The 12,924-nt window shown below is 40.9% G+C and overlaps 1 protein-coding gene across 2 annotated transcripts in view; it reads left to right on the top strand.

The window, feature by feature from the left end:
* The window catches only part of INSRR (insulin receptor related receptor), a 32,342-nt gene extending 20,124 nt beyond the window's left edge, over window positions 1-12,218 (top strand). The window contains exons 12-22 of one of the 2 annotated variants that reach the window (XM_073639454.1): window positions 1,905-2,179; window positions 2,316-2,452; window positions 2,987-3,155; window positions 4,066-4,174; window positions 6,796-6,866; window positions 7,516-7,745; window positions 7,911-8,021; window positions 8,111-8,270; window positions 8,788-8,917; window positions 9,148-9,282; window positions 9,450-12,218. In XM_073639454.1, the coding sequence (XP_073495555.1) occupies window positions 1,905-2,179; window positions 2,316-2,452; window positions 2,987-3,155; window positions 4,066-4,174; window positions 6,796-6,866; window positions 7,516-7,745; window positions 7,911-8,021; window positions 8,111-8,270; window positions 8,788-8,917; window positions 9,148-9,282; window positions 9,450-9,795 (1,873 nt within the window). In that variant the 3' untranslated portion in view covers window positions 9,796-12,218. Of the gene's footprint in view, window positions 1-1,904; window positions 2,180-2,315; window positions 2,453-2,986; window positions 3,156-4,065; window positions 4,175-6,795; window positions 6,867-7,515; window positions 7,746-7,910; window positions 8,022-8,092; window positions 8,271-8,787; window positions 8,918-9,147; window positions 9,283-9,449 lie in introns of both variants that reach the window. The other variant, XM_073639453.1, reaches the window with a different exon arrangement.
* Window positions 12,219-12,924: the final 706 nt, after the last annotated feature.

Raw genomic sequence — 12,924 nt, 5'->3', positions numbered from 1 at the left:
TAGGGATCATACATGTTCCTGGTTCTGCCCAGAAATTCTAGAAAATCACCCAAGTTCACCGACTACAACCATTTTTGTAAAACCAAAAATACAGAGGAACTGTATCAGTCAAGATCATTGATAGTTTTAGATCTGCTGGTCTGCAACTTGGCCACTTCTGAAATGGTTATCACCCTTAATCTGGCTGGAATGCTCCCACTCTACACTTCTGCTTCTTAATTTGCTGGCTTCAGGTGCAAGTAGGTGGCTTTGCATGGCTCCGTACAATACTTGATTCCAACCTTGAACTTTTAAGTCTCCATACATCAGCCTCCACTAGGATAAAAATTACTCCCATAGATCATTTTCGATTGATAATAACCTAGAGATGAGTGGTCTGACAAGACACACGTTAACAGTGACTCTTGGTTGACACTAGGTTCGAAGCCGGGAGCAAGATGGCCGTTCTCTCCCTCTTCGACAAAGAGAAGCCACCTATCCCAAATCCTTATTGTGGCATTCTGATGGGTGAAGGGTTTGTTGGGAGCCTTTTGAAGAGGGCTTGTGATAGACTGCATCTACGATCACTTTTCTTGTGTGGCACTTGAGTAAAAGTCTCAAATCTCAAGCTTTCAAAAAAAAAAAAAATCCAATAAATGACTCGTCTTTTAGAAATGTCATACATCGGACATATAAGAAACCTGGGAGCTGAGTAAATGGGTTGAAGGAGCTTGGTTGTATCCTTGAATTCCTGCTTGGTGAATAGCCAGCTATTTTAGTATAGAAAAACGTGGAAATTTTGAGAAATGAAAGGCTATGGACTAGTGATGAGCGAGCACTAAAATGCTCGTTACTTGAACCGAGCAATTCCTAATGCTCAGATGCACGTTTTGAGTAATGAGTATAATGGGAGTCAATGGGAAAGCTAAGCATTTTTCCGGCAGACCCTACAAAGAGGTCTGGGGGGGCAGTGAAAAATGTTCAAATGGATGGAAGAAGAGCATGGGGAAGACCCCTGGAAGCATCTCTGACTCCCAGATCGCTGCTGAGAACAATGGTGTCACACTTTTACTCCACTTTAAGGACGGACAATAAAACATTCAAAATCGAAGAGAAATTGGAATTTACAGGAAAAAAAATGTTAAGAAACTTTCTTTCCTGTATAATTACTACTCTCTCCCTCCAATCACAACTGTCCCTGAGCTGTGCAATGGCGTCAGGCGCTGCCGGGCTCGGCACACTATCAGTTTATAACCTCTGATGAGGTAATGCGGCCAGCCAATCACAGCAATGCCACTACCAAGATGGCTACGGCATTACAGTGACTGGCAAACAATCCCCACATGCTTATTGGCTGTGTAACAGGCACCAAACATGTGGGGCGGCGATCTGAGTATTAAATCTGAGTATCAGTGAGTGCCAAGAACATCCGAGCACCCAGACACTCGAATGATTTCCGAGTATCTCTGAGCACGTTGGCTCATCACTAATATGGACACCTAAAGTGGTCACATTAAGGCATAGCTGTAAAATTCTCGACTAGGGGAACCTAATGTTCCCTGAGAGAATGCATTATGCAATTGGTGATTTTTGGACTGCAATTTCCAGAAGGTTTCAATTTTGGAATCCAAAAAATAAATTATTTCTCCATTATGGGTATTTGAGATGGATTCCTACTGTGACCAAACCCAGAAGGCAGAGACTTGAGGTGCCAGTTGTGGTAATGCCTGCTTCTAACCTGCTGTGCTTTGTTCCGACATTTTCCTTTTTTTCCTTTTTTTTATTTTTATTTTATTTTATAGATTGCTTGTCTTTGCTGGGAATTGTTTTTGCTTGACTACCTTGATTTCTGAAATGTCGACTTTCTTTTTGGCCGTGATGGCTTATGGACTGCTCCCGTTTTTTAACTTTTGGAATCTTCTCAGATCTCGAATTAAAAAAAGGGATGTGTCTGGGATAATTAGAGAAGTTCAAGGCAACATATCCATAGTAGAGGGGACATCGAGTCACACCATCAATAACACTGCTGTGGAGTCCAAGCCTTTTACCTACAAGGACAAGATCTACCGGGACAGAATGGTTATATCCAACCTGAGACATTTCACAGAGTACAGGATTGACATCCATGCATGTAACCACGCTGCCGATATTGTCGGATGTAGCGCGGCAACCTTTGTATTTGCCAGAACTATGCCGAACCGTAAGTTCTTCCACTGAACACAATGTTCACAAAACAAGTGCATGGGTTAGATCCTAAATCATGGGTGGTAGTTGTGCCCAGTGCTAAGGGTGCCACCTGACTATTAATGATATATTTATTTTTTCTTTCCTTTTAGCACACGCCGATAATATAGCTGGTAACATTACCTGGATGTCCACTGGACAGAATGCCATCCTCATGAAATGGGAAGAGCCAGAGAATCCCAATGGTTTAATCTTAAAGTATGAGATCAAGTACAAGCGGGAACATGAGGTAAGAGTCTACAACTGGAAGAGGACCGGTCTTTTCCATATCTTCCAAAGAGATATAAATTGGGTGTAACATTTGGAAGGGGCTAGAGATGAGTGGATCAATTTGCGAGACTCCAGTCCAACGTTCAGGTCAGCATTACCTGGCAGCTAGCCTGGAGGCCCGCAAATCTCTAACCTTCCTGCATTCCCAGTGCCGCATTTGGTGCAATGTCATGTGAGTGTCGTGATGTACAGATGACGTCATGCCAGCCCGGGATGATCAAAAGCCGTACCATGGATGCTGGAAGATAAGAGGTTCACAGGCCTCCTGTCTAGCTGCCGGGTACCACTAACCTGGATGCTGGACCAGAATCTCGTGAATCGATCTCCTCATCTCTAGCCCCTTTCAAATGTTGCACCCTATTAAGAAGGCCAAGGACTCGAAGACTAGCAAAAAAAATGAAAACATCAAAAGTATAAAACTGGAAAAATCGACTCCAACTAAAATTGGTTAATCAGACATATCTTCAGGTTTTGATGTCCACATCTCTTGCAGGAAGGACCCTCGACAGTGGTGTGCGTCTCCCGTCAGAGATTCCAAAAATACACAGGCGTCCACCTCACTCTTGTGCAACACGGGAACTATTCTGCCCGCATCAGAGCCACGTCTTTGGCAGGCAATGGATCGTGGACGGAGCCCATTGTTTTCTTTGTGCCTGGCCCAAGTGAGTTGACTTTGATATCTATAGAAAATTGCACTGAAAATAGTTTTAGTTAATGTTTGGAAAAGTTTTTGATAAAGTTAACAGTATTCAGTCAAGGTCATAAAGGAAAATGTGGGTTGATCTGTAGACTAAAATTGGAATATGACGAAAATCTGAAGGAAATACAAATGTTCCTCACTACACAGAGATCTTTTCAGATCTCCGCCCGTATGGTCAAAACGCCACTCACCCATGGCTGTGTGGACCGAAGAACCCTAAGGGAGCAAATTCTTTTCACGAGTTGATCGATATATAGGTAGAATATTTTAGTCTGCATCCACCCTATTTGGTAGCTATTGAGGAAGCCTGTCAGATGGTTTATATCTACTAAAGCTCCGAATAGGTGGCTTTTCAAACCTATCTGTGCGGCTGCAAATCGATTTTGATAAAATTTAAGTTTGTTCCATTCTGTAGATGAACTGCCAAGTTCCTGACTTAAAACCCTGCCTAACCTTGCCCACTTGGCCCTGATAGACGCCTGCACCATTGTGTTGTCTGTGAGACTGTGCATGCACGCTGGGTTTAGGGTTGAGAGCTGGCACACTTGCCAGGACTGCAAACCACCCTCGAAGCACTTGCCGACTGAATGACAAAATGGTACAAACTTGATTTTCTCTACACTTGCTAGATGGGACCCGTTATAGAGATAGGTGTCAGTTCCAGAGGTGAGACCCTCATCTGTCCTATGAGTATGCAATAAATATCTTCCATGAGACACTCCTTTTAAAGTCTCCTATCTCAAGCTGAAGATATGAACCATATGATGTACTCCATTTCATAGCGGCTTTAATTGGTCAGGACACATGCTACAAAATTCTAAAAATCATCTGGGATTAACCTTTTAATGTGTGGAATGATTTGCTTACTGCAGAAGAGACACAGTCTGACAACTTTTACCTGCTCCTCAAAGTGATGCCAATATTACTGTTGCTGATCATTGCCTGCTTGGCCCTGTTCATCTTCTTCTACAATAGGAAAGGGTAGGTTGACAGTTGCGTTATTACTTTTCATTGATTTATCTGGGTATTTTTTTTTCCTGTAATTTCATCACACTCTTTAATTACAGCATTGACCAAACTCAACGAGACACCCAGCAGGCCTCATTTGTAAATCTTCAACCTATTTGTTGAAGCTGGTAAAGAAGTCCCACCAAGAAGTGTCAAGTTTCAGATCTTCATGAGTTTCTAAGTCTATATTCACACACTGATTTTTTTTTTTTTTTTGGAGCGTGTCCCCAAAATTCTCTTCCAAAAACTCATGGAAAGCTCTTTCAATCTCTATAGGAAATCCAATTTTCTCTTCATATGAGTTTTTTTTGTTGTTTTTGTTTTTTTTAGCTTTTTTTTCTTACGAGGCTTTCAGAAACTCCCTGTAGGAAAGAATGCATATCACTTCTATGAAATGGCTCTAGATTAAATTTGCTGCAAATTTGCTCCTAAATGAGCTGCAAAAAAAACGCTTCAGGGGAAAAAAAATCTTTCAGAACTCTACAATATTGCTTCAGGAAAAGAAAACCTCTCCAAAAACACAACATCTCAACATGTCAAAAAAATAACACCAAAAGAAACATGTAGAATCCAGAAACCACCATAAATTGAGGCCCTACAGCTTTGTCTGAATTTGATTTTCAAAAAAATTGGCCAAAGGCAATGAGTAGAGCTTCAAAAAGTCTTCAGTCATATTGGTCCTGCCAATGAGTGTCATATTTCAGATCTCCATGGGTTTCTAACACTTTAAGAAACATGAAGAATCAAGGAACCACCACAAATTTAAAATCAGAGCCACATTTGAAATTCATTGGCCACTAAATTTTTGGCAATGAATTTTGAGCAAAACCCAAGGATTCTGATTTGTGGTGTTTCCTTGATTCTATGTGTTTCTTTTAGTTTTAATAGAAACCCATGACAACCTGAAATTTGACGCTTATTGGTGGGACCAATAGAATGTTTCCTAGATGTTCCTATGATAGACATCAGTCTTGCTTGAGACTATTTTGGAGTTCTGCTTATCGCTTTTGTAAAAATTTAAGCCAAAATGTTACAAAAAAAGACAATTGTCCAAAGGTGATGAGTAGAACTTTAAAAAAAAAAAAAAAGTCTCATGGTAGACTGATATCTATAGGAGCAACATCTCAAGAAACTTGCTCAAGAATTTTTGAAGTTCTACTTGTTGCCTGTAGCCAATTGTCTTTTTAGATTTTTGTTTTTACATTTTTGACAAAAGCAATGAGTAGAACTTCAAATAATCTCAAACAAGACTGATATGTATTGAAAGAACATCTCTACAAATTTCAGTGATATATTGGTCCCACCAATTAGTGTCTAGTTTCACATCTTCATGGATTTCTAAAACTATATAGTGTGTAGAGACCAAGAATCACTAAAAATTCAAGTCCTAGAGCCTTGCTCGAAATTCATTTATCAAAAATTGTCTTAACTTTTTGCCTCCTTGTGAGCAATTGTCAAAAGGCAATGAGAAAAACTTCAAAAAGTATCCAAGTAGATTGATATCTAATGGAAGAACAACTCAAGAAACCAGTCTAGGTTACGACTTTTTGAAGTTCTTCTCATCGCCTTTGGCCAATTGTCTTTTTAACTTTTTGGTTTCTACATCTTCTTGCCTCTCATGAACAATTTTTGACAAAAGCAATGAACAAAACTTCAAAAAGTCTCAAAGACTGATGGAACATCTCCAGAAACTTCAGTCATATATTGGTCCCACCAAAAAAGTGTCAACTTTCAGTTCTCCATGGGTTTCTAAAACTACAAAATTTGTGGAAGCAAGAATGAAAATTCATTGTCAAAAATTGTTCACGAGAGGCAAAACGTTGTACAATCGAAAAAGTTTCAAAGGAAACTGATATCTATTGGAGGAATATCTAAAGAAACTTTTGTAACTTTGTTTTCTTTGACGGAAAAAGTTACAAAAGGAGTACGTGACTGTACGGACTGGTTCTGACTTCCACCTCTAATCGTTCTTCACAAACAATAAACAGGGAATGTTTATTCTTGAGATCGGTTTAGTTTCTCTGAAAATACCAGCGAGTCGTCTGCCAGAGGGAGAAAAAAAGGGATAGAAAGTCTATTTTTTTTTTTTTTTTTTTTTTTTTATTTGCTTTTAGTAAAAACTAGTAGAAACCTGCTGTAACCGGTGACTCTTTTCTAATTTCTGCAGAAACTGTTGATCACAGGTCTGCATTGTGGATATTAGACACAGTAAATATATTTCATCATGCCATAAATCAAAGTAGGGGGAGTCGCGGAAAGTTTTTTTTTTTTTTTTTTATCTCCAAGATATCGGATCTACATGTAACTATTAAAACAAGCCCACGTTTCTTTTTCTACGGGACCTGTAGAAGCGTCATAAAGATGCAAAACTGCCGTCGTCCACCTGTCTCTCCCCGCATGTCTCCCCTGCTTTTATGAAACACCGTTGTACCTGATGTCCAATTCTACATGAAATAAAGGACCCCATACTTATGACAATTGGGTCTCTTGGTCATTTTAGTTGGAAAAAAATGAGTTGCATTTTGGATTGTAAGCAAAAGCTACACACAAAGGGTGGGTTGATGTAATTTGGGTCTTTTTGCCTTAATTTTTAGAAAGAATGACGGCTACCCCAGTGGAGCGCTGTACGCCTCTGTTAATCCGGAGTATTTCAGTGCTTCAGAAAGTGAGTACACACCTAGCAATTTTTTTTCCTTTTGAGAGACACTGTAGATATCCTAAATTGAAATTGTCAGTAATTTGAATATTCATAATGGTTCAAAAACGTTCCCTGGACTAAAGGTGGCCATACACATTCGACTAAAGTCATTGCCAAGTTCAGCTGGTGGCTGGTCAATGTTCATTTGGCAGCTATCGTAGTATATAAAGTATTGGACATGTTTGATTTTAAACATGGCTAATCCTTTGTTCTCAAGAAAGATAAGCCACACCAGAGACAGTGGCTTATTCCCCACTTAAAAGACATATATGCTCAGCAAAAATGAGGTTAGAAATTATAGTTGTTGCTCAATAAACTTGTGGCCAACAGCTAAGCTATTGAATGTGGATGGTTGCGAAGACTTCTTTATGAACCTGGAGAATCATAACCACACAGCATCAAAGATCATAGTGAAGTCCTTTTATGTAGAAGAACTAACAATCTTCGGGTTTCAGTAGAGCTAAGGAGAGCCCTTTAGGCATCCAGTAGACCAGATCTGTAGAGAAAGTCAAAGTCCTCACCAGAGTCTTCATGAAGGCCGAGCTTTCATCGCACTCATACTATCATGTCATTGCAAATTGATGTGGACATCAAAACTAATATTGCAATATTACAGTGTACATTCCCGATGAGTGGGAGTTTCCAAGAGAGAAAATTACCATAATCAAAGAACTGGGCCAAGGCTCATTTGGCATGGTGTATGAAGGAGAAGCCAAAGACATTGCAAAGGGAGAACCTATGACCAGAGTGGCATTGAAGACCGTCAATGAGTTGGCCACCATGAGAGAGAGGATCGATTTCTTGAATGAAGCATCTGTTATGAAAGCGTTCATCTGTCATCATGTGGTGAGTGATGTTCCGTAGCAGGGGCATTCATAATACGATTGTCTCTGGTTCTTGCATTGAATTTTTCCAAACATTTAATACAAGGTCTGTCTTCCACTCAGTTTTTTAATGACATGTTAACAACCCTTTTAAAAGTATTTTCTATAAACCTATTCTAATTGACAGGTTCGTCTACTAGGGGTTGTATCACAAGGACAACCAGCGTTGGTTATCATGGAGCTCATGACTAGAGGAGATCTAAAAAGTTATCTACGTTCTCTTAGAGCAGATGATGAGGTAGAGAAGCCCCTCTTTGCGCCCTTCTTTCCACTGTCGCATCCCCACTTGCCTCTCAAAAATAATCCCAGTATTTTTCTGCCTTACAGAATAATGTTAATGCCACTCCTCCATCATTAAAGGAAATGATTCAGATGGCAGGTGAAATTGCTGATGGTATGGCATATTTGAATGCCAAAAAATTTGTACATCGAGATTTGGCAGCCCGTAATTGCATGGTCTCGGAGGATCTTACTGTAAAAATTGGAGGTATGTTATTGATTTTATAAAGAAAGCCTAAAGGAAAGACCGTTTTTGAACTAGTTATACCCCTACTATTGTGCTGATGGCCATACAAAGTCAATAAAAGGGGAATCCTTACCGAAGCAGAGAGATGTATGTAGAGATGGAAGTAGAGCTTAAAGATGGAACTACAAAACCAGGCTTAGAATGGGACCACCTTTATCGTACAAAGTTTTACTAATGACTGTTTGCTCTGTAGAGAACAATCTGGCTTCATTTCTTGCCAGCCTACAGCATGGAGGTGTGGACCAAACTGAGCTGGGTCTCCTCTATCCAAGGGGACCATATCCAATGGCTGACTGTTTTAGCACAATGATTTTTGTAGATCCAAGCTGTTATATGGATAGTTTTGCCTGTACTCACTCCTTTTATAGTCTTCAGGCTCTTAACTCCTCACTGGGTCAGTGGGTAAGTTACCCCTCTCTTGATTAGTGGTGACTCTTCCCAGGTCTTTGTTAGTCATAATATTTTTCTTTCAATCCAGATTTTGGCATGACCAGAGATATTTATGAAACTGACTACTACCGGAAAGGTGGAAAGTCGCTTCTTCCTGTCCGATGGATGTCACCAGAGTCTCTTAAGGATGGAATCTTTACCCCGTACTCAGACGTCTGGTATGTGCCTTTTGACTTATGAGCTGTGTCCAATTTTTCTAATAATTCCTATTATTTTTTAAAAAAAATTCACATGGAATAAATAAAACAGTCTTTATCATTTTCTAACAAATGAATTCTTAAAAATGCTGACCATTATTTCAAGGTCCATAATGGTTGAATTTATTAGTCCAAGATTCCCATCTCATTCTGAGAAGAGGCAGACCTCACTGATCTTTTTTCTTCCACAGGTCTTTTGGGGTGGTCCTTTGGGAAATTGCCACCTTAGCAGAGCAGCCGTATCAAGGCATGGCCAATGAGCAGGTCCTTCACTATGTCATGGACAATGGGATCTTGGAGAAACCTGAGAATTGTCCTGATAGATTGTAAGTGTTCTTGGGATCTACTCTTCGCAAAGCTAGACTCTACTTGGCCAAAAGTGTCCTGTTCCTAATTTTTAAAAATTTAATATTTTTGTGGTAGACCGTTAAAGCCAACAATTCTTTTTCTGTGGTCAATTTTTTGTCTCGTTTAATATTTGCTTTCATTCCAGGCATGATTTGATGCGTTGGTGCTGGCAAAAGAATCCCAAAAACCGGCCATCGTTCATTCAGATTTTGGAGAGTATTAAAGACGAGTTACAGCCCAGCTTCCGGCAGCTCTCCTTTTTCTATAACACCCACCAAGAACGTAAGGAATCCAATGAAGTGTCTGACCAAGAGCAGGAACAGACACAGAAAACCCTTTTAGAAAACACTCCCCCATCGGCCTCTTCATTTGCCAACTTTGCTTCTTTGTACAAAGTAGAGAAGGACCATGCGTTAAATGCCATAAACGCCAAAAAAAGTCCTTGTGCCAAAAAGAACATTTATCACATGAATGGGAATGCAAAGCACTGAAAGTCTCAAAGTTTTGAGGGTCATTACAAAATCCCCATGTGAGACTCTAACCTCAGTAATGAAATAAAATGCCCGGACTGATGTGCAATAATCTCAGCGGTCTTTTAACTGTCAACAATCTGGTAAAGAAATGGAATTCAACTACTCAAATTACACCCATTTTTAATCATTGGAAGAGTCCCCTTGTGATCCTGAGGGCTGAGCAGAGTATTTACCAGGTGTTAGTAGCAGCCAACTCCACTATTATAGACTTATTGGTGTGATCTCGTGGACTTTGGTTGATCGGAAGATGCTTTTTATGTAAAATAGACCTTGTATATTTTTATTATGAAGTTCTAGATGATAAAGAATCGACGACTGGCCCACCTGGTCCCGAATCTGGTCTGATCCCCAACCCCCACCGCAGCTCAGTGTTTTCTGAACGTATCTCAGGGATGTCCCATGTTTTATTTATGTCCTATTTTTGTATTATCTGGTTTGAGGTTTTTGTGTGATGATTATGCAGTCACTTTAGCGCATGGTTTTTACAAATTCATTTGGAAAGGATGTGAAAGACCAAGGAAATGGCCACCTTCTTGAAATGGCACTTTAGGCAACTTGACGTCCTAACGAGTATTTGTTGGATGATTTTACAGAAATGTTATTTTAAGGTTAGACTAGTGCTGAAAATCTAAAGATTCGTTAACCTAAGGGCTTTTCTGATGTCCTAATCAGCTAATCTGGAGTCAAATTTATCCCAAATGTGAAGCTTTATATGGTGGCACACCGAGAGCCTATGGCTTCATAGTATGAGGCTGCATTGGTATTCTTCAGGCTTCATACACACTGCTCCACCATGTACATATCTCATGTAAGTGGTAATTATGGGTTTCTGAGATTAGGATAAATTGACGAAGATTACTTCTAAGGACCATCAAGAGACCCTAATGAGACCCTCGTGATTTTTTTTTTTTTTGTTTAATCTTTCCACTTATGTTTTTTAATAGTTTAAGAACTAATAGGGCTTCCTTCAAACTCGAAAATTTGCCAGTTGTTTTTATTGAGGAGCCTTCAACGGATACCAGAAGATGGGGGCTCCTGAAACCATTCTATCCTGCTGCAGTCTCTAACTGGAAACTTTTTTCTGTGCACTTTAATCGTACTACAAGCCAGTAAAATAGAAATGATATGCCCCAAAGAGGCTCCACATAGAGCAATTTCAAGACTATTGTTGATTTGTATTACTATTTCACTCTTTGTATTCTTTCTTTTCGCCTCTAATACAATGCGGAGACCTAAACGAGTCATGCTACTCTGTCTAATACAAGGGGCAATCTAGCATTGGCCACTTCTATCCTAACACTTTGGATGAGCAATATGCCAAATGACTGAAATATATCAGTATATCTAAGCCTGCGCCTCAGTCGGCAGAGCATGACCGGGGTCTCTCTCTGCATCATTTCCCCCTCAAGCCTTACATTAGGCAGCACATGGTGATGCTGTGACCCAAGTCTGATAAGAGTAGAGATGGGATAATCGATTTGCAATACTCTGTGACCGCTGGACTGTAGGCCTGCGAATCTCCTTACTTCCCGGCTTCTTTTTTGGTTAGTTGGGCTGATGCAACATCATCATTATGGTGTGACACACACACAATGTAGCACCAGCCCGGCTAATAAAAAGAAGAGGCTGGAATGTTGGGAGGTAAAAAGATTTGTAGGCCGGCTGTCCAGAGGTCACAGATTACTGACCTGGTCGATGGATCGGAGTCCTACTAATCGATTCTCCCATCTCTACTCAAGAGTAATGTTTTGAAGAAACCCATTTTGGCCTAGCGCAGGGCCTGAAGGGATGATTCATGACTAATGCCACATTCACACAACAGTATGTCATGGTTTCAGCATGGACCATGATTCATGGACTGTCCACAGGTCTCCTGACAGCCTCGTATATGGCTGAGGCTGTTAAGTTCTGGTCAGGAGACCTTAAGACAGACCATGCTCGGACCGTGACACACTGGTGTATGAATGTGGCATTAGGGAGAATCCCAGTCAAGCTCTGCCACCTTAGGCCCAGGCCTAGATATAAAGTTTATCCGTTTGGCCTGGAGGTTTCTTTTAATCACACATTTTAACACAGAAATGCTTGAAATATCAGTTTGACCCTGTCCTTCCTAGTTGATCATAGCGAGGACCCCTAGGCCCCCCCACTGTTCATACAAGCTGAAGGGGGTCTGATATAAAAGTGATGCAGGGGAACATAATGAGTTTAGCACTAGCTGTGAACCCTTCTGATTCTACATAGTCCTGCTCTCCACCCAGTGTAGCTAATTGCCCTGCATGTGTAACACTATCGCGTCTGTCATGTAAATCTCCAGAATTTGTTCTTTCCAGAGCTGTTTTTTTAACATTTTGTTTTATTAAAACAATTTATGATCCGTTTCAGATTTGATTTGTCTCCTATGTAAATTATGCGGTTGGACACTTTAACACTTTATAGTTAGCTTCTTCTACACTTTGGCCCCAATTCCACTTTCTTTTGGAGTCTTTCATGATGTCGAACAGCAGCGATAGGAGCTAGCTCTGGTCTATACTGATAGGAGATGCTGGCTGTATAACACAGCCAGCAAAAACCGTGTGAGGAGTAAGCTCAGCTCCATACACCCACACTACGAATGTAATGTAATGTTGGGAATTGAGCAAGGAGGCTGTCCAAAAAAAACAACTTTATGTGACACCCCAGGGGTCTGGTTGCCACAGTGATAGAGATATTACGTCTGAGAGCAGGTGGGAGGTCTCTTGGTGAGGGATCCTGTGCATGCCACACCTCCTGCCCAGTCTTGGGAGGGGAAGGACTTCCCCTATATAAACCCGGGGCTGAGGCAGGGTTAGTGAGAAAGAAGACAGAACAAGAGTAGAGAAGAGAAGCAGCATAGCAAGAAACATCAGGAGCTCTGTGGGGAGCAGTGTTACAACGAGTCAGGGGCTGGCAGCTGCAGAGCTCGCCCTGACTGAGAAGATTTTTTACCGGACCCGGAGTCCGAGGCTGTGGGGACTAACTCCTACCCAGCAGCAGAAACCGTCCGGCAGAGGATTTCAGGTCCTCTGGCCCAGAAGCCCGAAGGCACGGTCACACGCGTGGGACCAGCAC

The sequence above is a fragment of the Phyllobates terribilis genome, unplaced genomic scaffold (assembly GCF_046119375.1).
Source record: "Phyllobates terribilis strain yellow unplaced genomic scaffold, ASM4611937v1 Scaffold_7__3_contigs__length_470593459, whole genome shotgun sequence".
NCBI classification, from domain to species: domain Eukaryota; kingdom Metazoa; phylum Chordata; class Amphibia; order Anura; family Dendrobatidae; genus Phyllobates; species Phyllobates terribilis.
Note: the sequence above shows the minus strand (reverse complement) of the source record. Positions and strands in the feature narration are given on the sequence as shown.